Here is a 27,782-nt window from a genome sequence, read left to right on the forward strand (position 1 = left end):
CACAGCAGAGAGTCACCCGAACACAGGAGCGACTGTTGGGTACCAGCCTGCCACTGCGAGTGGAGGGGAGCCAGGAGTCAGCCTTTGCATATCTGGGATGCCTACGTTAGCTTACAAAAATAAAGTCAATTTTGACTGAATGCTTTATTTACTCTTTTTTATATATATATATATATTTTTTTTTTAAAGAAGTGAGTCAAGTTTTCCGCTATTTTATAGATTCAACACAGCAAGAGCGGTGGTACGTACTTCTTGTCCCAATACTTTTGTCAAGACCAAAACCAGTTTGAATTTATATGGTTCACTTTTTAAAGAGCGAATCTTTTTGAGAGTCTTGCAATTCCAGCACCTAAACTGGACATTAATGAGATGGACATGGAACAGCTAAACCATTATGTTCTGCTCAAAATTTTTCATGCAAATGGAGAAATGTTATAGCCATTTCAGAGCTGACCAACAAGGTACTCCAAAAAGTGAGAAACACTGAAAACAACTAATATGTTGAGATAATCAGTGAAGACATGCTCTAAATAGCAGACAAAAAAAAAAAGGAAACATCTCTTGCACGTTTAACAGTGTTAAAACCAGAACTTTATTTACATTCGCATCAGCTCTCTGCAGTTGACCCATGTGGACTCTCAGGGATGCGGGAAGCACAAAAGAGACCTTGAGGGATGCTCCTGGGGAGAGCAGCTCTTGGGGAAGTTAGTGCTGCCTGTCTCAAAAAAAAAAAAAAAAGAAAGTTTTCCAGCGATGGGCACCTGGGCAATAGGAGGTTCATTTGTATCAATTATGCATGAGCACGCGAGGAAATGATATCGCAGCAGGGGATTTAAGGGGGTGTTTTGGCAAGGCGATGCACACCCAGTGGCCCATGTTTGCAGCAGATGTGAATTAATATGGCATATCTGAAGGCAAGTCAAGAATCTCCAATTTATGAAAGTCATGACTGGACGGGGTTTTTTTAGCTGCAGTTGGAGTGGAAACCTGTATAACAGCAGAATAGCAGACTGAATCTAGAAATACTTCTTTAATATTTAATACTGGCTGCTTACATTGACCTTCTCCTGCCTTCAGAAGTTTTAAGCACATTTCTCCAGATCTCGGATATCTATACACAGGAGAGAGAAGGAAATATGCATCGTCATAAATAAAATCTGAGTTTACCTGAAGTTCAAGTGCTCCACTAGAACGTACCCATCTGAGAGAAGGGTGGAAAAAAAAAAAGAAGTAAATTAGTAAACTCCTGAGCTAATAAAGTCGTGGTGGCTTAGCACAAAGAACATACTGTTGCTTGCGAAGCCGATGTGCTCCTCAAAGCTGGATTGCAAAGTGACCGGCCGTGCCAAAGACTTTCTGCAAACTCACATCTGCCCTCCGAATTGCGGCAAATCACTGCATTGCCCTCCGTGACATCGATAATGTCCAGCTGTTCTCCAGCTGTGACTGGGAGATCAACTCTTCTCTTACTGGAGACCGAGCGTGCGGCGGTGGCTGTGTTGATGACATTGATCTCCTTGTCGTACTGCAAGGAAGAAATAAGAGGATGAGTTATTCTGCGCTAGTGCGTGATGTCTTTAAGGGCAGTGGGGAGGGATGGAGAGAAGACATTTCAGGATGGGTTGTGAGACTTTGTTTGGGGCTGAAAAGGGGAAAAAACCCAGTAACATCCCTGATGAAGACCCCAGATTAGAGGAGAAGGCAGGAGGTCTGTTGGACATCTCTCCCAGCACAGCTAAGGACCAACAACTTTCCACTATGCATCTCTTAAGCACGACATGTAGTTGTTTTCCTCCTCTGACACAGCTAATTCTCTAAAAATAGACACATACCATAAATGTTTCTCTAAAAAACTTCTCTTCTTTTTCCATCTTCTTGCTTTTTTCTGCGTTGCTCTTCTTGACTTTGAAGATATTTCTGCATCGAGACAGACACATACACACTCTTCTGAGCTCCATTTAAATCACCCCTGGCACATTGGGAAAGGCAACCCAGAGCCTAACTCCAGCCTTGTCTGCAACAAACTCTTGGAAGAGCAAAGCGCGCCGTTCACATTGCTATTTTTCATAAAAGGATAAATATACAATTAAAATCTGTTGATAAGTACAACATGGACCATTTTCTATCTCCATTTGAAATAACTATTTTCCCTGTAAGCAGCATGGGAACAAACTCCATCAAGTGTTTCAAATCAGTCGTGTTTTATAGAAGTCAACAATTCACTTTTCCCCCAGCAATTTGTCTCCTTCTGGTTTTATTTGTATTCAAAAACAAAGGGTCCCCACGTAACTCTCATCCTAAGTCGTTTATGGAAGTGAGGCTGGACACAGCTCTCCAGATTTTTGTTGCTTTTCAGCACATGGAGGAGAAAGTCACCCAAGCAGATGTTTATATGGCACTGTAAAAGTGGAAAACGAGCTCTTATAACTGGCCTAAAGAGAGCAATGGCCATGCATGCTGAGGCATTCCCTGGGTATGGAGATGCCACTCTTTCTGATTTGTACATGAAATTCCAGCTGCGTCACTCATTTTAAAACTAAGACAGGAAAAAAACACCCAAAACAACCAACCAAAGAAAAACCACCCACTTGCAATAAATTATTCACCCTTGGCTAACTTTCACGCACTTAAAATTAAGAGGAGAGGAAACAAGAGCTGAAATCAGGGATTTTAAAGCTGTGAAAAGATTCCTCCTTGGCAGTCTCAGCCTGCAGGACCTGCGATCTCTAAAGAACGGTTGAAATCACATCAGTTTCCTGATAGTCTGCAGAATTATACGCATGACTTTGTACAACACAACAAGCGGTGTTTGAGCAGCCCCATGCAGGAACTCTTTGGTGAGAACCCAGCAAACCTCTCTCTGTTTTGCATTTGTGTGAAGTCCCAGGTACTGGGTCGTGAAAAACCTCATTTCAACGTACATTTTTCTGATCTAAAAGAGAAAGGAAAACTCCTACTTCCACATGAGATTTGCAGCACCGGTAACAAAAAATTTTATTTTTGCTTTTATGCACAAATGGTACATCAAGAGGCAATGCAATAAACCCAACTGGTAAAACAAGATCCAAGAAATCAATACTTTAAAATAAGGGCAAGGGACACAAACAGGCAATGACTGTGCTGTGCACAGGACTTCTAAAAACAGTACTCTTGCCAAAATAGTAATAGCTGATCCATAGAGATCATGTATTTAATCAAGGCACAATTAAAGAAGGAATGGGACTGAGCACAGCAGAAAAGCAGCCAAATATATAGCAAGTAACACCTTTTTGTCTCATCTAAGTGGAACACACAATATAACTTCAGGATAAGACCCTCAAGGCATCCCCGCTTGCATACAGCTCAGATCCAAGAGTTTTGTTTTGCCCTCGAGATATTTTCTGCAAAGTTTCCTGAAAGTTGGGCTCGAAGAGAAAGGACCCCGGAGCAACAGCCAAGCATGAAACGTGCACGCGAGCAGGGGCATCCCGCTCCTGCGAACGACTTCAGAGACGCGTGGGCAAAGTTGGGCAAAGTTAGGCAACACGGGAAAACACAGAATGGAAATCAAGACCTTTCCACATTGTCGCTGCTCTTCCTTTGGTCCTTATCCTCTTTTGCCATCAGAAATTTTGGCATCCAGGTTTTGTACTTGTCCTTCTCTCTGAGAGGTGGGGAAAGAGGCACACAGAAATTCAAGTTTCCCAGCAGACTGCGTCCCCTCCCCAGGCCCACGTACCTACAAAGCCGTGATTTTTCCCTCTGTCTTACCCCACAACCACCACTGAAACACCAACGCTTGCTGCCATTTATACCAGCACACACTGCCACCGCAATCATCTGACAGCAAGACATCGAGACATGCTGTTCCTATTAAAAGTAATTTTTCTGACAAAGAGCTTGCCAGGACGGGGCTGATTATCGGGTCTGGGAGTTGGAGGTTCCCTTCCTTAGGAATACTATCTGAATTTTCACGCATTTCAGGGAGCAGATCTCTCCTTTTCATGTCTCTGGCACTAACTAGGTAACACTGAAGAAATGTTTTGTGGGATGCCTCTTGCCAAATCAAACACAAATGGAGAGAGCACCTGGACTGTCTCCAGAGGACTGAGTCCCGATCAGCTCATGACCCTCGGTGGCTTGCAGTACAGCAGGCTCCTCAGGGCACAGGTTTGTGCCAGGAGGAACATCTCCTTGGCCCAAGGCCAGCCCCAGGAGAGGGCACCCTCCTCACCTCGGCTCTCTCTGCCCCAGCTCGACATCGTCGTACAACATGTCCTTCTGGGAATCATGCGCTGTCAACCAAAATGCAGTAGAGAAAATTATTAGATGTCTTTCTGAACCTGGTACTCAAAGGGATGTGTTGCAGAGGATCATTGGGGCTGTTGCTGGTCACTCAACCCAAAGGGGCCAAAGCAGTGCAAAGGGAAGATCCTCGAGGCTCCAAAACCCAACCAAAACTCCAGCACAAGGCAGGATGCCTGAGTTTGTTTTATGTGTTGGTAGGCACTTTTCTGGATGTTTTTGGCTGCTCAGCTCCAGGGATGGAGCAGGAGCGGCAGCAAAGCCCCAGCTTTCCATTGCAGCCAGCCCAGGCAGAGTTTCCATCCTGAGGAAACAGATACGTTCACTCCGGCACCTTCTCAAGGCTTGATTAGCGGAGACGGTTTTTGTGCCCACCCTCATGTACATGAGGCAAGAACTTGTCCCTACAAAAGGCACCAATAAGTAGTTTTACAGACAGCTGCCAGAGCACAGTCGGCTGTTAAACACCACTGCCAGACTGGAAGCAGTGGCTCAGCGCAGACTGCTTCATGGGTTGCCTCCCTAAATATATTCAGATCTGCAGGAGGAATGCTCCTCTTCAAAGAAAAAACACCAAAAAATGAGCAAAAACCCCACCCTCAAGTGAAGCACACATGCCTATCAAGTCTTCAAAGTTAACAGTGCCATGTTACATGATTTTCAGAGAGGCACAAGACGTAAAGTTGATTTTCCATTGTGCAAAATGTTTGTCTCTTCATGCACACACAAATCCCTGAGAGTCAAACACATGTATGTTGCTTACCTGAATTTGGTACTGGAATGGAAAACAATCTGGGGATAGAAAGAGGCTTTTAGAAACCAGTTTGCACATGACCCTCACACAAAAAGCCATGAGCATCAATAAACCAGCAGCATTCGCTGCTGAAGCAGTGGAGGCAGGTCTAGGTGCACGGACCCTGTGACACCAACAGCATTTGTCACAGTTACATCCCTTGCTAAATAAGCATCTCCATCCTCTGGCAGCAGCAAGAGCCACATGTTCATCAAGCAGGTTATGAAAGGTGTACATCGCATCCAAAGAACAGTCCAAACCATCAAAACCACTCTCCTCCTGCCCATCCCTACACCCCTTCCTAATAGCTAGATGGTTGATGGGCAGCTGGTAACCGTAGTCAGCAGTAATTCCCTCCTTGTTCCAGTGCCTCACCACCCTCAGACAGAAGAATTTCTTCCTTAGATTTAATCTAAATCTCCCCTCTTTCAGTTTAAAGCCATTGCCCCTTGTCCTATCACTACACGTCCTTGCAAAAAGCCCCTCTCCAGCTTTCTTGTAACCTCTTTAGGTACTGGAAGGCTGCTAGAAGGTCTCCCTGGAGCCTTCTCTTCTCCAAGCTGAACAACTCCAACTCTCTCAGCCTGTCTTCATAGGAGACAGGAGTTGACAGAAGCACTTTTGGCATAACTTTCCAGATAAAACTGTATTTCTTACTCCTAGACCTCCTGCTCTTAAGTTACTGCAAATATGAATGCTCAAGTTTGGAGGGGGAAGTGGTTAGACAAGTAAGATTTTCTTACCTTAAGTTTTCCTTAAACCTGATATTCTTCAGCTTCAACTTTTCTGTCTTAAACAAGTTTCCAAATCTCTTTCGTTTTTCTCTTCTGTCCAAAAGAGAAGCAGATTTTAAATTAAAGAGGTACTAGGCACTGAAATATGTGAGATTTGCAATACTCGTAGCTCCAGAGAACCTGAAGTATGTAAAGGAAGGTCAGCAGACCTTTAGACCTTGGCTTAGTAGTAGGCTTTAAGCCTTAACAGCATCATGCGGATCAATGATGGATTCAATGAGACAGGCACCAATACAGCAAAAGGTTGTTAATTAGAGTCCGAGCTCAAATCTTCACTTAGCTTCAAACTTTTCTGTGTTAATTGAAGCTGTCCTCTGACCCAATAACTACAGAATGATGCAGGTTTATCTGGAGTAAAAATTTTTGACAAAAGGGACAAAAAGTCCTCAGAAGCATGCAGTGCATGCTGAATAAGGACATCAGGAGCACCTGCCTGTGCCACCCTTCATCACACATTTCTGACGTGTATGCTATTGAGAAGGACGTTCCACTACACACACCTCTCTCTGAAGCTTACGGGGAGTTGCAAAGCTACACACCACAATTTTCTAATAAGATATCTGCAAAGAACCAAGATCCTCACCATGGGGGACATTACCCATGCACAAGTACTATCAAAAATACTTTATGTGTATGAGCACACCTAATCTCGCATGTGGGATCAATAGAAATATTACGTAAAGACTAGTTTGAGGATTGAGATGCTGACCTCTGAACCCCATGAATTTGGTTGCAATCCTAGCTTTGTCGTTAAATTCCCTTGCAAACCCAGCAATTCACCACTACTCTGTGAATTAGCAGTAAAGTTTAATTCCTGCTGCTGTTCAGCACCCATGTGCCGAGAGGTGCAGAAGAGGCGTGGGTGGGCTTCCCAGCAGGTAGGCAACATGCATGGTCTGTCCAGCATCCAGATGCAGCTGCCAGCATCTCCACCGCACAACTCTCATGGGCAATTTGCAGAGAAATGCCACTTTCACTTTTTAATAAGTGCCCAGTCACCTCCAGGGTTTCAGGTTTTCCATACTTTTTTCCCCTCTCCGACACACACAGGCTCTACATGGACGCACAGGCTAGACTTGAATCCAGATGCACACCAGGACCAGCCTCACATCCGTCAGGGAAAAGCAGATGTACCAGCAACACCGTATTATTCCTCCTACACCACTCCTTAGAAGAGCCACCAGATGCACCTGAAGCAATTGTGCGTGGCATCCCCAGCCCGCGCGCCGTTCCCAAAGGCTGTCTCTGTTTCTTACAAGGGGATGCAGGAAAACTTTTACTGCGTTGAGGGCAGGGAACCGCGCAAAGCTAATAAGCAAACAAACACAACTAACTTCATGTTTCACCTCTTAATCCATTTGGGAAGCTCAGGCAACGTATAAACCTGAGGCTGCAAAACTCGTTGCTTTTATAACATGCCCTGTGGAAGCCAATATCTTGAGAAGCTGCATCAGAAAGAGCAGGTTGCAAGTTAGTTACAGCGTGTCAGCTGCAGGCATTAGCTCACAGCCTGGGCTCCCTTCCGCTTTCCAGCCTTCTGTGATCTGAAACGTGAGTGGTTTATCCTCTTTTTTGGGAGGGACAATGTCCCCATTTCTCCCTTGAGCATTACCTCTTTCGACGTACAACAAAAGGTGCCATTTCTCAGCTACAGCTGAGCGATGCTTTTGATCAAGAGGAGGACAGCAGCAGTGTCCTGTGTGTTCTGTATAAACAGAGGTCCGTAAGGAGAGTGCTTCCAATGGGTGGAGAGTGCTACGAGCTTCAATAAAAAGGCCTCGCTGCTTAGGGGTTTAATTTTGGTAACTATTTTTTGCTTCCTAAATGTCAGCCAAAGGGGAAAGAGGGAGGAAGAAGGGGAAGAAGTCCACCCATACAACAACTTTTCTGCAGTCGCATTAGGAAAAAAAAAGGCTTCCAGCCAGTACCTGGCACATGAGATTGAGGAAGCATGGTCAGCATTTCAAAACACGGGCTAAGAAATTGCAACTTACTCCGTTTTTGCTGGATTGTCACCCCCAACCTCAACATCTTCATATGTTTCATTGTAGCTGTTTCCTGAAATGTAAAACCAAGGCATTATCACAAACCACATTCAGTAGCGATGAGGTGAGGTTTGCTGGACAAATTGCACCCAGGCCATTACATCTTACTCTTGCAGAGGCTTCAAGGTTGCTATAATGAATTCCATGCTAGACGTGTATTGCTCCCCACTGGTTTTAATGGCAATTTAGAGCAACCAGGGCAGAAAGAGACACTATAAATGTTGAAAGTTCAATGAAACTATTCACATCATCTCCCAGGGACCAGCCCAAATTAAAATCAGCTCCCGTTTGAGCTTCTCCATGTGCTGTACTTACTGCTGGCTGAAGTGAATGGACTCGAGGCATCTGATGCTTGGCTGCTAAAAGAGAGAAATATTACATGGGCATGTAGTGCAGCATAGCTTTTAGAAGACATTTCACAGACACAACCATTGCAAAGAGCCCAGGTGCATACTCACAGTCTATCTTGCATTCCCTCAACATCATCATATATCTCCTCCGGTGCCTGCAGAGACTGCCTAGTGATTTGGTTCAAGGCTGTTCTTGCTACCCCTGGATTTGGAGCATCGATAGACACGTAGCGCACTGGAAACGAGAGAGGATCTTTGCTTTAGAAGATTTTCAGAGGAACTTCTCTCAGGGCAAGGGAACCTGTTGAGGGTAACTGTTGATGCCACAACAAATAAGCCTACAGTCACACTTTCCATTCCAGGAGTCCAGGAAAGACTCTGAGCTACTTTGAGAAACAAAAGTGAAAATCCTAAAAGACTCTAAGTTTTAAAACATTTAGCTTTAAAACATTTTAAAGTCTTAAAATATTTTAGGTTTAAAAAATTAAAACAGCCATCAATATTCTCAGTTGTGGCAACTTTGACCCAAATGCTCCTCATCAGAAAACATTCCAAGAGACTATTCATGGGTGCTCAGAGAAGTGATTGAAGGGAGGGCTTAGCATGGTTGGTAGAGATGCTGAGATTCAAATAACAGGCCAGTCCATTGGGAACACACGTATAAATCCATATCTTGGAAAGGAGACAAGGAGGGAGAGTATCCCAGAGACATATTTCTCCAAGGGCTGGAATAGAGCATGAGGGTTGCATCTCATGAGGCAGAAAAGGATTATTACTGGAGGACTCTGTTAAGCGGCAATATTAAATCTTTAAAACTGATTTAAGAGAGTTGGAGGAAGGTAGAAATGCAGCCACACAAACAAAAGCAGATAGTGTTTCTAAACAAACACAGTGCATGCAGCAGGTCTCAACAGAAACATGCACCACCACAACATGGTCTAGTTAATGACCAAAATTTCTGCAAAACTTTCAAACCCCTGTGAAGAAGAAAAGGATGGGGGACACAGGACCCAAACAATCCTCCAAATCAGCCTCCCTGAGGAAGCAATAGCAGGAGGCTCACCATGAGTACTTTTTTAAAAAAATCCTAACAGAAATTGCCTCCAGCTGTTCAAAGGTCAAGCAAACCAGAAAGGTTTCTTACAAAAACAGACGCCAAACAAACCAGAAAATTATTATGAGTTGATTGAAAATTAAAAAAACAAAACAAAAAAAACCCAAACTAAACCAAAACAAACTAGGACCACACCAATAACAACAATCACAGCCATGGTCAATTTACACTTTCTCTTTCATGCTCCTGATCTGTCAGCAGAGCCCAGCAGAGCTACTTTTCTCTCTTTCATCTTTGAAATCCTGCCCTATCACACTAACGGCTTGCAGAGGTGGGAGCAAACCTTCACAAAACAGAGCCAATGCACACTGATACCTGAAGTTGCAAAATATTTTTTACAGAGGAGACGTGACAGGATTTAATTGTGCAGCTAAGGTGGATATCACCAGCTCTGGACACTACCTCACAGCATTGTGAAAGAAGGAGCCCAAAATCAGAAAAAGGCTCACTGGAACTACTAAGAAGATGGAGCAAGGAGCCATCATCCATCTAAATAAGGGACAGGAGGAGACTTCAAGCTCTCATCTTGCTCACGTGTGTTTCTACTAGAAGCCTCAGCCAAACCCTTTTCTGAGACTCAATAAATTATGAGAAGCAGAGGGGATGGATTTCAGCTCTCTCGGATAAGGGCAATCTGCTAGAAAAACAAACACCTCGGTTTGAGTTATGCAGATGGTTAACCAACTGAGGAAGCTATTTGCAAAGCCAAAATAAATGATTCAGACCAGAATACAAATGTGCATGCAACCTTTTGCCCTGGTTTAACTAAATTGGTTCAAGAGTTGCATCCAAATTTAACATCATTTCCCATATGGAAGAGACATTTGGGCAACAGATGGGATTGAGGATTGAGGAAATACTCAACAGCGCAATGAGATACTCACAGAGCTCCACTCCGTCTTTTGCCAGCCCTTGTGGGGTAGGATGGTTTGTGGTCTGGATGCTGATTATGTCCTGCTTCACTTGCAGCACCTCCATCCCACCTCTACCACCTTCCTTGATTTGGCTGTTGGGAGATACGTATACATTTCCACCTGTCTGAGATCAAACATTTGGTTTTCGTCAATACAGACTTTAGAAACAGCTTTCTAATATAAGTTAATACAACTTAAATGTATCTATCTATAAGAATTTAAATTATCTTTCTGTAGACTTTCAACAGTTTCATGCCCTTTTCCATTGGGCGTTTCTGGTAGACATAGGTGCTGCTGGGCAGCACCACCTGCCTTTTAGGCAGTAGCAGTTGAGCACTGGGCAGCCAAAAGAAAAGGCAGAAAAACCCAAGTGATTAAGGACTCAAATTTCAACTGTTTCCCAAAGAGAGGGAGCATAGAAGGAGAAGAGATATCCTACAGTAACTATTAAAAGTAGTCTCAAGGATACGATACCTTGAAATTTTTCTTTGCTTCCTGTTTCTCTCTTTCAAGACTTGGTTTTTCCTCTTTTTCATCCTCTATTACAGCTTTTTCAGGACTGAAAATTTTAGAAATGAGAGAGATCTCAGAACAGTAAAGTCACAGACAGACAAACTGCTTTATGACTGTGCCCAAACAGGCAGCTCATTTTTCCTTTGAATGAGATAGATGCCAAAAAGACCACCAGTACTATAAGTAAGGGCAAATCCAAACCTAAAGGATACTTAGGGTAATAGCAATCACTCTTGAAAAAGAGACAAACTGAGATGATTGTTTTCTAGTAGCAGGAAAGGACAAGCTAGATCCATTTGGCAGTCTCACAAGACTTGCCTCTCATCATACTATATTGCAATTTAGGGAAGATACAGCAACAGGAGGTGGAACATGATACCTTTTTCCCCAGCATCACAACCTTTCCCACTGAAATGTCTCCCTTTTATCACATGATTCTTTGATCCCCAGTGAAAAAAAAGTCTTCAGCCAGTGAGAGTAATTAAACACTGCAAGGAGTTTGAAACATGACATTTATAGGGTGAAATTCAGTGTGGACTTTGCCTTACCACACAGCTTTGGACCTGGAACTGGGTGTCCCAGTTTGAGAGTCTCATAACTCTCCCTTCTTATACTGAAAACGTTCAGGTTTCAGTAGGAAAAGACAATATATTTTTTGTGTTCTAGAGGAAAGAAGAAAATCTCCCTTCCAGATATGCTTTAGAATGAAAACAATCTCAGAAACCGTGAGTGTTGACACAGAAGAGCATCATCGTCTACATTGTCTTGGTCACGAAATATATGAAATTTCACTCTATTTACTGAGTGTTAGAATATTCTAACCCTAACCCGGGATAGTTGTGGGATTAGAAGAGGCTTGAGAGAGCGGAAAGGAAATTACCTGGATTTGGCAATGAGAGAAGTCTTCTGTTTCTAGAATAAAGGAGAGGAAAGCCTTCAGCCACTGTGCTTTTTTTTCAACAGTCAAGCTTCTACACAAGGCCTCAACTGTCATCTAGTATTTAAAGAAATATTTCTTCAGAAAGCCCAGAAGCATTTTACGTTTGGAATAGTCATCAGACAACGATATTTCCTCTACTTTGCAGGACAGGGGATACACATATTGACAAACTGTATAGGGATAATATAACAGCACGAGAGATCAGGCCAATGAAGCTGCTGGTCAGAATGAAAGCAATCACAGGTTGGAGAGCTTACAGAAGAGGAGGAAGCTTTTTTTATTAAATAAAGATTTTCCAGCCTACCATAAAACAAGACTACAGCCAAGTCAGAGAACCTCTCTGCAAATCATGCACAGATAAGTGCATTTGGAAACCTGTGCTATTTCCTGGACGATTTGATTGCTTTGCAAGTCAAGACGTGAAAGTGGACTTTGACATTTTCCAGAGAGTAGTTTCCTCTTTTTCAGCAGAGCCAGAACTGATACCCAGTACATGATCATCTCCTGGCACGAGGTGACAAGTTTGCTCAGCCCAGCCACCCACTGTGAGCTTGGCCATGCAGCCAAGAAGGTCTTCTCTAGGGGACAGCTGTAGCATTTGCTGCCCTGGGCAATGCACTTTTCCTTCACTGCAGGATACCTCCACTGCCAAGGTGAACTGCCACCCCCTTTGTAGCCAGGGTAAAATGAAAAGATTCAGGTCATAGTTTACAGCAGAGATATCCCTGCAGCAGGGGATGAAAACTTGGACAGTCATGTCCAGAACACTTGCCCTCACTTACGAGCCAAAGCTTGAGGCATGCTGCCATGACAAGGAACCTGTCTTAATTTTGCTTTTATGCCTTCACAGAGGGATTACCAGCACCAGCCCAACTTTGTCAGGAAATTCCAGAACAATTCAGTGGAATTGTCCTCCAAGAATTCATGATCTTAATATCAGTGCTTGTACACTTACTTGGTCTACCACCAAGGTCCAGATGGTGTTACCACTTCCTTACATGCTGGCAGTGGAAGTCAAGGGAACTGACTCTCTCCCCTAGTGTGTTTGGAAACCTCATTAGTCTTTGTATCCCCTTTGCAATTTCTTATTTATTTTTTGAGAGTTTTCACAGACAACACACATAAAGGAATACTTGGCAGATAAGAAATACAGATATTAAAAGTTTCTAAGATAGGAAAGCATGATATGTATGGTACAGTCAAGCCTAAAAGATCAAAACTGGCTTTGAGGAGACTTACCTTGTGTTCTTGAGGCTCTGCCTTGGGTACTAGAAAACATATTTGAAATACGCATTACTTTTTAGCCCATGTTAAAGTCACTGTATTTTATGTTGCCAAACCCAACTTCAGCCCATGCGCTCAGCGTCCAGGCACACATTCACCGTGGTACATTCACCGTGTCCTACCGGCCAGGGTGCTTCAATTTGCTATTTGAATGTTGGCTTACATTCAGAGGGCTGCAGCACCAAGCTTGACTGGCCACAATTTTCATAGCCCTTGGGGTTATGACCCAAAAGGGCTGTGGCAGGTCCTCCCAAGGACGTTGCTTGGCAGAGCAGTAGCAACTCGGATAGAGAAAATTATACTGGGAAGAAGTAATGGTGGAGATGGAAAGGCTCTGTACCCTGAAAAAAACTTGTTCCCAAGAAGATGAGGTTTGCCTCACTATCTTCTTTATCTCCTATGTGGGTAGTGTCTCATGACTATTCCCCACTGCAGTTTTACTGTAAGCACCATCTCACCACCAAAATGCTAACTTCTTTTTTGTCCGTGCCCCAAAGTCCTCATACAGTGACAGTGTACAGAGGGACAATACAGACATCTTTGGTCACCCCGACCAATGCACAGCTGCTTTTCTCAGCTTGAAGAAGCTATATTATTTCCTTTTTAAAAGGCTGTATCCCAGATAGCATGTTATTCACCTAGCATTCTTGTCTTGCAAAGTACCTTCAATGACACACAAGGTTGTGGTGTCCTCAGACTGATTCAGGTATGTCAGGGTTTCTTCATAATTATGCTGCTCTTCAAGTTGAGCACTGAGAAAATAAGAGAAAAAAGAGAATAGATTTTTTTTCTAGCCCTTTTAGAAGTTTAAAAAAAAATAAATTCATCTTAAGGACAAGGAATTCAAGTGCTTTGATACTGAGCCTACAAGAAAGCAAAGTGAAATCAGGAGCTCCTCAGAGGGAGAGGAGACCTGTGCCTTTCCTCCGACCTTCTCCTTTGGGAGAACAGGCTGCGTTTATAGTGCTCAAAGCACGTCAGGGGACTTCATACCGGGATTACAGTCTTCTGCCTAACAGCGATCCCTCCAGTAGAAACAGAACAAAAAGTCCAAGGAAATTGAAGTGCAGCATTTCTCAAACCTACAACACCTACTTAAAAATTAATAACAAACCAGCTGCAATGTTTGGCATACTGTTTCTCTCTTAAGGAAATGGGAAAGGGAAAAAACAGAGATATCAGAGGGTAGGTATAAAGGTCCTGCTCCTGAGCTTATCAAGGGACGTGCTTGATTCTGGCACAGCGAGTGGCACATGCCAGCGCGGCAGGAGGCAAGGTGTCACAGCCCTGGCACCGCACAGCCTCAAGTATTGAGCTTCCCCGCCCAGTCCCCATCTCCTCATTCTTCTTTTTCCTTTCCTCCTCCTCCAGAAATTTAAATTAGAGTCATTTGGGAATAGGTGTAGAGAGAAATCCAAGTCTTCCCAGAGCACCCAGGCAAAGACCAGAGACTTCTGTTCCACCCACCGCAGCAGAAGTTTCAGCTGCTCAGGAGTGTACTGGGAAGCAAAAAACGCACAAGATGCAGCTTGCAAGACATGGGGAGGATAGGGTAGGGTGGTGGAAGAGCATCAGGAAGAGTTATAGTGAGAACTTGCATCTTTTAACAGTAAGTCTGTAATAAACCTCTGGGAGAGCTTGATTCTCCTTGTCTCACCATACTGTCACAAGTCAGTCTCAACAGAGTGCGTAAGAACTAAGTACCTGTTGCAAACTGGAACAAAAGGAACTAAAAACTCAAGGTGCGTTTGAACAGCAGCGAAATCAGAGTAGGAAACGACACCTAAAGTCAAGCAGAAGCTTGTGCCAATGCCAAAGGCTGCCTCAGCCCCTCGCTCTTCCCTGCAGACCCCAGCACGGACCCAGGGCCATGCCTGCCGCCTTGCTGGTCCCACAGCATGCTTTGGGCACGTGGGTCAGTGTGTTCCACTGAAGGGGACACGCACACATACATACATTGAATTAATACCACAAGCAGGTATTTTGCTCCCAGTGCCATCACTTGAAGAGGAGACCAGGAAAAACCCTGACCTTTCATTTCCCCAGCCCAAATCCCGGGATAAAATAGCATTCCAAGATCTTGGCTGGACAGCAGAGAGCCCTTCATATACTCCACAGTGCTATGCTGGGCCTGAAATACAGCTGGGTTGATGGATCCCAGACTCGGATCAGTGTAGGCAGAGTGTTTATCCCCAAACAAGGAATCAGAGCTCAAGATCACTTGGGCAAATAACTACGTCAGGGTCTCAAAGGGACCAGACTTCATTACAGGTGAGGCTTCAAGGAGGAGAATTTCTGTCCCCAAAACCTCATGATTTTCCTTTCTTGCTGGAGTTCATTTAATTAATTTCCCCAGGTATCGCATGATTAATATTTAACAAGTGACCTATTGTAGAGCCCATATCACAAGTATTAGAGCAAGATAACTAATCTTGCTGCAATTTATTACTAGGACAGCTTCCTTGTGGTGCATGACAGCTTCAGAGCTGGTTATTTTTTGGCCAGTTCTCTTCTGACAAGTACAGGTTTAAGGTTAAACAAAACTCCAGCCAACGCTGACAGGAACACCTGATGATGTGAAAAGCACAACTCGCTGTGTCGTTAACTGCAAGAGTTCATTGTTGGACCATAGAAAATATTTCAAGAATTTATCTCTTTTTGCTTTGGTTCAGCCATTCTGTTTCCCATTTTCCCCACTGCATATTCACCCAGCTAAGACAAAACATGAGTTTTGCATACATTTCAAAACATGAAATATTTCACTTCACTTTTGCTATTCTTGTGGCACAGGACCAGGATCACCACACAACCACTTGTGACAAGCCAGAGACATGCCAGAAAAACTCAGGATCCCCTTGTAAACACAATTGATTTTGTGTAAGATTTTTGAGCAATTTAAGCAATTTTTTTGAGCAATTTCAGACACTGAAGGTATCAGAAGTTGAACCGATCGGTCCTGCACATGGGTAGGAGCAATCCCAAGCAGAAGTAAAGGCTGGGCAGAGAATGGATTGAGAGCAGCCTGGACGAGAAGGACTTGGGTGTGTTGGTTGACGAGAAGCTCAACATGAGCCGGCAATGTGCGCTGGCAGCCCAGAAAGCCAACCGTATCCTGGGCTGCATCCAAAGCAGCGTGGGCAGCAGGTCGAGGGAGGGGATTCTGTCCCTCTGCTCTGCTCTCATGAGACCCCCCTGCAGTGCTGCATTCAGCTCTGGGGTCCCCAACGTCAGAAGGACATGGAGCTGCTGGAGTGAGTCCAGAGGAGGGCCATGAAGATGGTCCGAGAGCTGGAGCACCTCTGATATGAAGACAGCTGAGAGAGTTGGGGTTGTTCAGCCTGGAGAAGAGAAGGCTTCAGGGACACCTTCTAGCAGCCTTCCCGTACCTAAAGGGGCTACAAGAAAGCTGGAGAGGGACTTTTTGCAAGAGTGTGCAGTGATAGGACAAGGGGCAATGGCTTTAAACTGAAAGAGCGGAGATTTAGATGAGATCTAAGGAAGAAATTCTTCCCTCTGAGGGTGGCAAAGCACTGGAACAGGTTGCCCAGAGGAGGTGTGGTTGCCCCATCCCTGGAAGTGTTCAAGGCCAGGTTGGATGAGGCTTTGGGCAACCTGGTGTAGTGGAAGGTGTCCCTGGCCATGGCAGGGAGGTTAGAACCAGATGATCTTGAAGGTCCTTTCCAACACAAACCATGCTATGATTCTATGTCCTCTGGTGAGTGAGTTTGGACCACTACTCAGTAAAAAAACTCACTTCAGCATCTGGAGACAGCTGAAGTCCAGGGGATGGAGGGGAAGGCAGTGGCTCCTTGCACCCCCTCTGTGCTGGCTGCACAAACAGCAGCCCCTCCGCTGCTGACAAAAACACTCACACCTGCTTGTTACGCCAGGGCTTTGTTTCAACAACAGTTCTCAAAAGCATCGCTTTGCTGAAAACACCAAGCTTGAGTACATGGAAAACAGGAAGGGAAAACCATGCAGCGGGCAGGTGCAACCAAACCAATATTTACCCTCCAACCATCTAAACCAGATCTAACGACACATAACCAGGGCTCTCCATGCTTCTTGAAGAGCCCGGAGGAGAAAATAGGAAGGAAGCTTTCTGCTTTAGGAGGTCATGCCAGACAGCTTTGAGCTTCTCATGGAGGTTCATACAATCCCCGGCACCGCAGCAAATCCCCACTCATGGGAGTGGGATTTTCCCTCTGGACTTTACAGGGACACTTCAGCGTCAAGGGATGGGGACGCTCCCGTCGCCTGGGAGCCACACATTGCCTCGCCATGCGCTTACCTTTCAGGGATCAAGTAATCCTCTTCGTCAGCAGCTGCACACAAACACACAGAGGATTAACGTTTGAAGGCAACACCGCTCTCCTACGGGACACGGAGCAACGGGGAGGTGTGACGGGACGGCCTTTCCTCGAGGCAGCGTGCCATGCACAAAGGCAGGCGTGAAATAGGATTGGCAGCAGGAACTGGGGATGTGGCTATGTTAATATGTCATTATTTTGCGTTTCCAGGCAACAACTTCAGGCTTTCTAGAAATCAATAATTGAGCAATATTGAGAAAGCAGGGAGATGATGACATATAAATGTAGCTAGTTTCCTCCATCAAATTAAGATATTTAGAAAAGGCAAGTAGGTTAATAAAGAGTTTTGGTGAAAACCTCTCTCTTTTGCTCTTATTCTTATCAAGGCCAGGGCAGACCAATAAGCACCAGCACAGTAAAGCCAAAGGGAGTTTAGCTGAGCCCTTCCTAGAAAAGCAGTTCCCTTTGAATTCAAGGAAAGTTGTGCTAGAAGATCTGGATTTAGTCTTCCAGTACCTAAAGAGGGCCCACAAGAAAGCTGGAGAGGGACTATTTACAAGGGTGTGTAGTGATAGGATAAGGGGCAATGGTTTTAAACTGAAAGAGGGGAGATTTAGATGAGATCTAAGGAAGAAATTTTTTACAGTGAGGGTGGTGAGGCACTGGAACAGGTTGCCCAGACAAGCTGTGGCTGCCCCATCCCTGGAAGTGTTCAAGGCCATGTTGGATGAGGCTTTGAGCAACTTGATCTAGGGGAAGACGTCCCTGCCCATGGCAGGGGGCTGGAACTAGATGATCTTTAAGGTCCTTTCCAAGCCAAACTGTTCTATGATTCTATTAATTAAGCTAGTATCTAGAAATAAACACCATTTAGCAGCTTAATAAGCAGTCCAGAATATTCTCTTATGTAACATCAATAGGGTTTTATTATAGAAAACCGAATTTTTGTATTTCTTGATGTTGGGACATTCAACGACATTGTCCTCTGTTGTATTTCAAACAGAAGAGGGAGGGATTAGCAGACCAGTTTCTGCTGATTTTATCGTGCCTTCCCACAGTTGTGTGCTGCAGAGTGGAGGCATTTCCCACCAAAGTGGGGTGATAAAGATCAGCTGGCTGCGTACGCAGCTGCTGCTGCTTTACAGGCGGCTGTAAACTGCTCACGACATGCCACAGTCAGCAGGAAAGGCAGTTACTGCACGGGGGTCTGACGTCCAACCTGGAATATCAGATCCCTTTCCCGGATTAAAAGCAAAAAAAAAAAAAAAATCAGTCTCACTGACTCTGTTAGGCTCTTTGTAGTGTTTGAGGAAGATTAGATGTAAGGAAGAAATTTTTTTACAATGAAGGTGGTGAGGCACTGGAACAGGTTGCCCAGAGAAGTTGTGGATGTCCCATCCCTGGCAGTGTTCAAGGCCAGGATGGATGAGGTGTTGAGCAACCTGATCCAGGGGAAGGTGTCCCTGGCCATGGCAGGAGGGTTGAAACTAGATGATCTTTGAGGTCCCTTCCAAACCATTCTGTTATTCTACGATACTATGTTGGAAACAAGCAGCAGCATCTCGTTTCCGTGTGCTTGGAATCATGGCCTTATAGGTGTCAATAAACTGTGAATTATTATTCATTTTCTGCAGAACAGGTTTGCGGAGAAAGACTGAAAACCTCTTACTTGTTCCATTTCCTCTGCGGACTGAAGGTACAGTGCTTCGGAAAGCATTGAGATCAAATTTTGGGGGTCTTGCAGGCTTCCCAGGGGCAGGACCCAGGGATTCAGCTGAAGGGAGAGGTTTAATTCTTGGTGGCTTGCTCCTGCAGCTGTGAGACCCTTTTCCTGCTCCAGGCTGACAGAAGGGAGGCTCCGATTCTGCTCCAGAGAAACACAAGGACAGGCAGCAATTAGCCCTCATATAAGCAAAAATCCATGTAGGATTGTTAGTCGTTAGGCAGACTTTTTTAACAATCTCTCCTTCTTCCCAATTTCAGCATCCCCATTACACAGTGGAGCTCTCATCATGTTAACTGGAATGGAAAAGTAAATCGAAATGTCCATTTTTCACAGATTTTTACAAAGTTAACCATGTTGGAGCCTCAGCTCTCGACAGCTCCCTTCCTCTGGGTTATAAAATACTCGCCTAATTTTCTGTACTGATAACATTTTAATCTGCCAGGATTTAGTGGCAGAGCTGGTTTCCATACACAGTCCGAGCGAGGTGGCTTTCCAGGGTAAACAAAGACTTAATCTTTTCAGTGCCCTGTCACTCGGCGTGACGTTAGCAAGGGGAACTTCGTGGGATTCGAGTTTCCTAGTCCCAATTTCTGTAAGATATATTGCATGGAGATGCTCGAATATGACCTTTTGCAAAGCTGGGAGGGTGCAGAGGAGGGAGTACAGGTTTAAGCTGTTTAAATGTGAAAAAAATTGACTTTGCAGAAAAGCCAAGCCGTTCTATTTCTGTGCGAAAACCAAATAGCAGGGCATAATCACATTTACCTCATCATTCTGTAGGGCCAAAGCAGACCAAAACTAAAGATACTACCCTGTCCTCACCCTTCATCCTAATCCTGAAATGTGGACAAATTCTCAAAATGAGTTTTTAAAAGTTTTGCTGGAGATGGGATCCCTCCCCTTACCCAAACTCGGCAGCAGTTTGGGGCCCATTTCTCATCTCCAGGACCTCCTGGGAAGGAAGGGAGGAAGCACATCAATGGGCCAGTTTGGCCTCTTGTTTGAGGGTCTCTACTCATAACAGCTTTTCTCTCCAACTGCTGTATCCTGCACTTCCAGAGCACCTGTACACATATATATGCTCATATGCATATATATTTATGCTCATTGTTAAGAGTAAAGCTTACTATACCTTTCTGGTGTTGAGGTTGCTCTCTTGGTGTACGAAAACCCAGCTGGCAGAACGCAGTTGTCGCTGGGCTTTTGGCACCTGCTTCATCAGAGCTCTTGTGTCCTCTGGAAGCCTGGGGAAGAGCCAGCCCGTTGACTTGCAGAGCATCCTTCTTCTGGGCAGGCAAGTCCAGCGTGGGTTTGCTTCCAGATGGTCGCATCCTGCTGCCACCCAACACAGCAGGAGTACGCATTGAGCAAGGATGCATGTATAAGTTTGTTGTTCTTTGAGTAGGAAGCGTTGCACTTGCCTTCTCGCTGCAGGATAAAGTGCTTTCCCAGATCTGCAGGGTGTGGTGGAAAGAACTGGGAAGCGGTGGGTCCTCTGGAGCTGTTTGGGCTGATCCGTGCTGGTCAGTACAATAGGATGGCAGAGACTTCTCTGGACCGTTCTTGGGAGAACTCAGCCCTTTTTGCGAGATGTTATCTTTGTGTTCTTTGTTGTACCCCGTTGGCTCCAGCTTGGCTCGAGGCCATGCCAAGGGGTTGCGTTGGGTGAGCATGGAGGGTTGGGCAGCAGGATGGGCAGGTTCATCCTTGGGTTTTAGTATTGTCACTTCTCTCTTACTCAGGGTCAGAGGGCTGGACATGAGATTACCTCCAGAGTCCAGCTTGGGAGGGATTTCAGTGTGAGGTTTCTTGCGTGGCTGCACTGGGTTGTTGGCCAAGTTGGAGTCGTTTTGAAATTTTGCTCGTAGGGCTCTGAAATCAGTCACATCTTCCTGGGTGGGGGAAAAGAGGAGAGCACAAAACATGCGCTTTCAGAGGTGGAAACAGGCAATTTATGTCATCATGATCGTTTCAGAGAGAAAGAGGCCACAGACTTCACCCTGGCCACCAAGGATATGCAGAGCCTGGTGAAAATTTTAAAGCAGGAGAGGAGACTTTGCTCATTTGAAGGATTGTCTGAAGGCTCAAAAATCACTGCTGATAAAGGTAATAGAGCAAAACCAGGGGGAAAACACAGGAGCAGAGCATGGAAACGCAACCAAGCAGAGCCAGTGGGACCAGCAGAGATGGCTTCTGCTCCCCAGTGTCACCCAGTGCTGGAGAACCTCCCTCAGGAGGACCTGGCAAACACTAAAATGAATGTTAGAGCTTCCCGGCAGAGCTGCTGTGATGCCTCCCATACACCTGCTGGGCAGGAAAGCTGCACTTTATTTTCAGTACACAAGCACCAGCCAGAGGAGAGGTCGGTGCTGCTCTGGAGATACCCAGTCCATCCCCTGCCTTCTAGAAAACTCGACCATGGGAAGAGAACCAGCAAACATCTTCTTTGCCAGGCTCCAAATGAACCCTGGGACAAAATCTTCTTCCTCCACTGTGTTGGTTCAACTCAGGCTCCCTGTGGCTCTTTGAATGCTTTCCCCCTTGCTGTTGTTCCCACTCCATGAAGCAGAAGACATACAAATCAAACATGCAGGACAAAAGGACAGCAAGAGCATCTCCCTGGTGAATACAGGCTAAGATACTCATTTCTTCTCCCATATAGTCACCAGGCCCCAGGTCATATATGATTTTGAACAAAGAGAGCTAATCTGTGACTTAAAGGTACTAAAGAACATTTTGTTCCCAGATGTGTCATTGTCCCACGTTGGTGAAAAAGGACCACAATCTTTGCCTGCAATGTCGTGGCTTAAATTCAGCCCTGAACTGAACTAGGGAGAAAATATGAAGAAAAATTTACGAGCTACTTAAGTCCTTGAACTGCTCTATAACTTTTTATATGCCATGATTACATTAGGTGCACTACTCTGGCAGCTTAGTTCAGTGCGGAGAACTGTAAGGCTTCACGAGAACCTGTCTAATGAGGAAATTGGAAAAAATTATCTAGGACAGAACTTCGTTATTCTGAAAAAAGCCCCAGCCTTAAGTGTTAAGGCAGAACAGATGAATAGCATACTGAGGTTTTATTGCATTTAATTGCACGATTTATTAAACACTGACAATTTCTCTTGAATAACCCCTTTCACTGACTTTATTACTTTCACAGGGTAGTGCATGATGTAAAGAACCAACCCTTGGGGGAGAGGTTTGAATTGCTCCAATTATATTTCATATTAGCGGTCCGCAGCGTGATGCCGTGTCCGCTGCCCAGACAGCCTAATCTAGCGGCGAGCCGATGGGAATGGGAGTTTTCAGAAGCATACGGAGGATGAATCAGATTTTGGGAAAAAAAAATAATCCCACATGTACCGGATCCCTCCAGCAATGCCAGACAGGAAATAAAGTGGCGAGGTGCCCTAATGCGACTGCTTCGAGCTTTCGCACGTGCCGCAGCAGCGGTTGAAGAGTTCAGCGCTGTTTACATCTCCTTACTGATTTTTCTTTACTGCAACACATAGTTCCTCATCAGCACCCTTGGAGACAAAGAAAATAGAGAAGAAAAAGTACCTGCACATCTCAATGTGCCACAGGGGAGGCAGAGTCCTGCGAAACAGGGTTTTCGGTCAGGCCTCTCCCTGGCACTGCCTGGGACGGTCACTAGCTTGGCACTATCTTTAAAGAGGGATGGATACAAGCCTTCCTTTTCCCCCTCAAGTTGTTATTCGTAAAATCATAGAACGGTTTGGGTTGGAAGGGACCTCAAAGATCATCTAGTTCCAACCCCTCTGTCATGGGCAGGGACACCTTCCACTAGATCAGACTTCTCAAAGCCTCATTCAACCTGGTCTTGAACACTGCCAGGGATGGGGCAGACACAACTTCTCTGGGCAACCTGTTCCAGTGCCTCACCACCCTCAGAGGGAAGAATTCCTGCCTTAGATGTGATCGAAATCTCTCCTCTTTCAGTTTAAAGCCATTGCCTCCTGTCCTGTCACTACATGCCCTTGCAAAAAGCCCCTCTCCAGCTTTCTTGTAGCCCCTTTAGGTACTGGAAGGCTGCTAGAAGGTCTCCCTAGAGCCTTCTCTTCTCCAGGCTGAACAACTCCAACTCTCTCAGCCTGTCTTCATAGCGGAGGTGCTCCAGTCCTGCGATCATCTTCGTGGCCCTCCTCTGGACCTGCTCCAACAGCTCCACGTCCTTCTTCTGTTGGAGTCTTTCTTATGTCTATATTCCTCTTGCCTTGAAAGAGCAGCTTCAAATGATTTGTTTAACTAAGTGGAAGGTTATCTGTGCTTAATGCCCTTCACTAGAATATAGCTTCCTGCAGTTTGCAGCCCACTGAGATATTGGTACCGATGCCACAAGCAGACTCAGTGGAGAAGGGATACGTACAGCCCCCAGCTGAGAACACCAAACCACCCTGGAAGATGGGGTTAAATTGCATCCTATGGCCACCTCCTGCCCACCCACACCCAGCCAGCCTCAACACTTTCTCCCCCCCAAAAAAGCTCCCACAATCGCCACTTCTAAGCTTAGCACAGCCCTCTGAGGTGCAATGAGTTCTCCCAGTCTCTGCGAGGACGATTTTCCATCAGAGTCAGGATTGTTTTAAACCACAGACCCCACCCAAGCAACTTTTGGGCTTGACCTGCACACCTTAAGCTAGCTCAGAGAGATGCTCAGCCTAAATTTGGTACGGAGGGGGTCACAGGCAGGCAGGACACACATGAAGTCCTGGCCCCAGTGACTCACCAGTCCAGGGAGGGATCAGTGCAGCAGGGAGAGGTGCTCCCCTATAAATTAGGCCAGTCGACAAGTGGGGAGAATACACTAATAAATTTAAAGGACTGCCAAAAGCTCACAATGTGTATTACAGCTACATCTGGCCAAATAATTCACTGTGAATAATAATACGTTTGGCAAAAACCCATGCAAGATGAGAGAAGGAGAGAATAAAAAGGAAACAAGCTTCCACTGGCCGGAAAGCTGTGAGTGTTACGGAGTCAAGGGACAGCTAAACATTCCATATTTTCTCCCTATAAATAAAATGCTCTTCTAACGTCAATATCATTCTAGGAAGTAGAATAAAGCTCAGCTTAAGCCCACAACGAGGACACCTCTTCGAAAGAGCAGCAGCTGGAGGTTTGTGCTGATACCAAGGACTAACTGAAAGGAATCTGAACTCTCTTTATTTTTTCTGCAGTTGCTTTTCTAAAACGAATCGACACAGGAAGAGAAACCCCGCTCAAGACGTGACGCACACAGGGCAGCTGAAAGGAAGCACCGCACGTTCCCCTCCCGAAATTTTTCTGCTTTCATTTATTCACTATCTCGGTTTGCAAGGGAACTCCTGCGGGTAAATATTTAATCGGAGCTGCCCTCTGCCCGGCAGCGGGGCAGCTGGAGCCGAGCCCAGGCACCCCGGGGCACGCTGGCGAGAGCACGCCGCAGGTGCCATCTACTCATTAACCCGCCGGCTTCTCCCAGGAAAATCAAATAAATAAATAAACCCCACCTCTACTTTTTGTTAAATTAGGAGGCAGCGACCGCAGCTCATCTCGGAGAGAGGAGGGGGAAGAAACCAGGCACCGGGTCCCCTCCGTCCCTGCTTTGGGGCAGAAAAGCTGTCCCTTTGTGGCCCCTATGGAAAGAAAACGTGGCCTCGAGCGCACACACCTAGCCCCGAGGTTAAACTGCTCCCGGCACTGGAGATAACAGCCCCAAAGCTATGAATCAGCAGAAAAAAATCAAGCAGCAAATGTGCCACCCACGCCGGGGGCGGGGGGGACAGAGCAAAGAGAACATCCATGGCAGTTACCACGTCCATCCCTTGGCCGCTCCACGCCGGCTCCAGCGGCTCAGCCTGGCAGCATGGTTCCCTGCTCCTGCCCCAGCTTCTCCCCGCTCCGCCGTCCGTCCCTGCCGCCGCCGCAGCGCCGGGCGAGGCGGGGCGAGCCCAAAAACACACCTGGGCCAAGGCACGGGTCTGCCCCCGGGGGCGGGGAGAGCCTCACCCATCCACGCTTCCTTCACCTGAGTCACGGGTTCCTTGAACCGTGAATGTCACCGCGGCAGCAGCTTTGTACGGGCTCGGAAAGGGAAGAATTCCGTTTGGTTTGCTTTTTGAGGGAACGAACAGCACTTCCCTGAGGCATGGGTGCCCCTACAGCACCCATATCCATATGGTGTCCGTATACATGGCAGCTCTCAGGTCTCTTCTCACACCTGGGGAACAAGAAGCTGAACAGAGCGGAGGAGTCCCACCAGGCAGGGGCAATGATCCATACCTCACCTCTCCATAGGTCTCCCCATGGGTGACACCCATCCTACTGCATCGGCTCAGCCTGCACCAGGCTCTTCCCTAAGCTGAAGCCAGAGACCTCAGAGTGATTAAACCAGACATTTCCCTGGAGGAATCAAGTATTTTCTTCATCTCTGGATAGCAGAGCCCAGCAAAAACCATCGTCCTTGCTGAAGCCCACACATATTCCCTGGTGAAGCAGTTCTTCGCATGGTGAGCTGTTTCTCAGAGTACTAAAGACAGAGCGGTTAAATTAGGGCAATCAAGACTATTCCCATCACTGGGTATTTCTGCCCTGGAGAACAACCTGAAAGGATCTGTCCAAACATTGAGCCCGTGTTGTTACAGAGCACATCTCCCAGGAAAAGCAAGGCTGGTTAGCTTGGCAAGAAGTGAATTGAGAGCCCCGGGACTTTATTTTTCCCCTCCATAACTGATCAAATATTATTTCATCTTTCTCTGCAGGAGTGCTTGATGTTTTCCTTGGAACAGAGCCTGCTGCTGCATGGAGCCTACATGCTGGGTGGTATTTGGAGGTGGCTGTCAATAGAGCTCACCCATCACAGGCTGGTCCTAGTCCCACGTACTAGGACACGGCACCTCTCATATATCCCATTCCTGAAGAACTGCCTGGAAAAGAAACCCTGAAGCAATAGCAGGCCTTGAGGTTAGAGGAAAAGGATGTCTGTAACATGTGGGACCTCGTGACAAACTGTGCGCATATGATTGTCTGAAGGTGTCCCAGATTTCTCTCCACCGTTTGAAGGGTAAGGGTGTGATACATGACTTGTACATGGACATTTCCCCTCTGCACATGAGCATCAGGGAAAGCCTTGCCTGAGCATCCCTACCACTCTCGGGAGTGGGACCGATGCTCTCCCAGCCCAACCTGTCCCTGCTTTCCAGAGCCAAGTTCAATGAGAACTGAAAAAAAAAAAAGGAAAAAAAATGGAGGAAAAAAAAGTCTCAGTCGTCGGAGACATGACTCGAAGCGCAAGTCGCGTTCCTCGGCACATGAAAAGCCCTACTGCTGCGTGGTGGTCTTGGAGAAGAAAGGGGAGTCCTGCCGAGCCAGGAGTTGGCAGGGAAGTCCCCCAAGCCAAGGTTAGAGTCCTGATGGGATGAAGTGAATGCTGGCTTTGTGTACAGGTAGCTGGGGAGGATTTATGACCCGCCCAGGGGTATGAACGTGGGCCGTGAATTAAAGCATTGTTGGAGAATCGGGAGGTTGTGACTTCAGAGCCGTGGTCCTGTGGAAAAGGACAGGGCAGATTCCTCTATATGGGCTTTAAAACTATATGAAAAAAGCCAAAGGTTGCTTTAAAACATGCATTTTGTGAGTGCCAGGCCTGGTGGGACCCCGCTTGCCCCACCTCCCTTCGACAGCAGCCCCAGGGCTGCCATAAATCGTGCTGGGCTATAATAACAGCACGGGGAGCACGGTGCAGCCATGGTGTTGTATAGATCAAACACTGCAGAAGTGGAAGTCGTCTTTTTTCTCTGGCTCTGGGACCTTTCTGGGGAACGCCTGGTGATAAGGAACTGGCGCTGCTCTATGTATGTCACCTTTTAATGAGCCACGTGGCCTGATTTCCTTAGAGAAACTACACAGATATGTCAGATGACAAAGCAGGACTTTATATGCTCCCCATAATGCTGGAGGGAACATGGACAATCCCTTTGCTAGCTCTTCCCCTCCTGCCTCACCTCTCCCCACCGTGCTGGTGCCTCCCATGGGTCCTAGAAGGCTGCTAGAAGGTGTCCCCGGAGCCTTCTCTTCTACAGGCTGAACAACCCCAACTCTCTCAGCCTGTCTTTATAGGAGAGGTGCTCCAGCCCTTGGATCATCTTTGTGGCCCTCCTCTGGGATATATACATTTATCCCATATATGTATATAATATATATGGGATATATAATATATATAATGTGTTATATATATGATTTTATATATACTATATAAAATATAGTATATAATATTATCATAATATTATAGATTGGGGATGGTCCATCAAGTTATTTCCCCTTGTCACAGCTACTGGCCCCGCATGTGAGACAGCACTGGGGGAAGGAGATGGGGCACAGAGTGAGGGCAACTGCTGCTCTTGCGTGCAACCCAGTAGGATCCATCCATCTGAAAAAAACACCTCAGAACCCAGACGAAGGGGGAAAAGTGGATAGCAGGGCACAACCTTGTGCTAGGGGGGAATTTTGGCTTTATTTTTTATGTCTTATTTTATCCCCAGGAGAGCCAGAGCAGCCACCCCAGCACGGTTCCCTGCACGACTCACCCTTTTTGTGGCAGGCGGTCATATCCTGGTTTTCCAGCAGAGGGGGAGATAGGATCACTTGTTCCACCACCGAGCTGCTCGGTCTGCCTTGCATTACTGACGCTAACGAGAAATTCAAGAAAATGCA

The 27,782-nt window shown here is 46.0% G+C and overlaps 1 protein-coding gene across 1 annotated transcript; it reads right to left on the reverse strand.

Moving 5' to 3' along the window:
- Positions 1 to 638: 638 nt before the first annotated feature.
- FYB2 (FYN binding protein 2) lies at positions 639 to 24,892 on the reverse strand. Its single transcript, XM_086617076.1, has 20 exons — positions 24,884 to 24,892; positions 20,200 to 20,959; positions 19,011 to 19,205; positions 17,323 to 17,356; positions 13,685 to 13,783; positions 12,987 to 13,017; positions 11,688 to 11,719; positions 10,769 to 10,853; positions 10,265 to 10,418; positions 8,375 to 8,501; positions 8,234 to 8,275; positions 7,866 to 7,937; positions 5,821 to 5,901; positions 5,048 to 5,076; positions 4,214 to 4,274; positions 3,554 to 3,643; positions 1,833 to 1,917; positions 1,369 to 1,525; positions 1,168 to 1,201; positions 639 to 711 (listed from the first exon to the last, which is right to left on the reverse strand). The coding sequence occupies exons 1-20, from the start codon at positions 24,890 to 24,892 to the stop codon at positions 639 to 641; spliced, it is 2,250 nt and encodes a 749-aa protein (XP_086473202.1).
- Between the last annotated feature and the right edge of the window lie 2,890 nt (positions 24,893 to 27,782).

Source organism: Tauraco erythrolophus, chromosome 10, assembly GCF_009769465.1.
Source record: "Tauraco erythrolophus isolate bTauEry1 chromosome 10, bTauEry1.pri, whole genome shotgun sequence".
In the NCBI taxonomy this organism is placed as follows: Eukaryota; Metazoa; Chordata; class Aves; order Musophagiformes; family Musophagidae; genus Tauraco; species Tauraco erythrolophus.

Excerpts from the sequence above, each read along its gene's own strand:
- FYB2 (XM_086617076.1), bottom strand. Across the intron at positions 8,276-8,374 it reads GAGGGAATGCAAGATAGACT|CAGCCAAGCATCAGATGCCT; the intron begins GTGAGTATGCAC and ends TCTCTCTTTTAG. Across the intron at positions 1,526-1,832 it reads TTTTTAGAGAAACATTTATG|TACGACAAGGAGATCAATGT; the intron begins GTATGTGTCTAT and ends TCTTCCTTGCAG.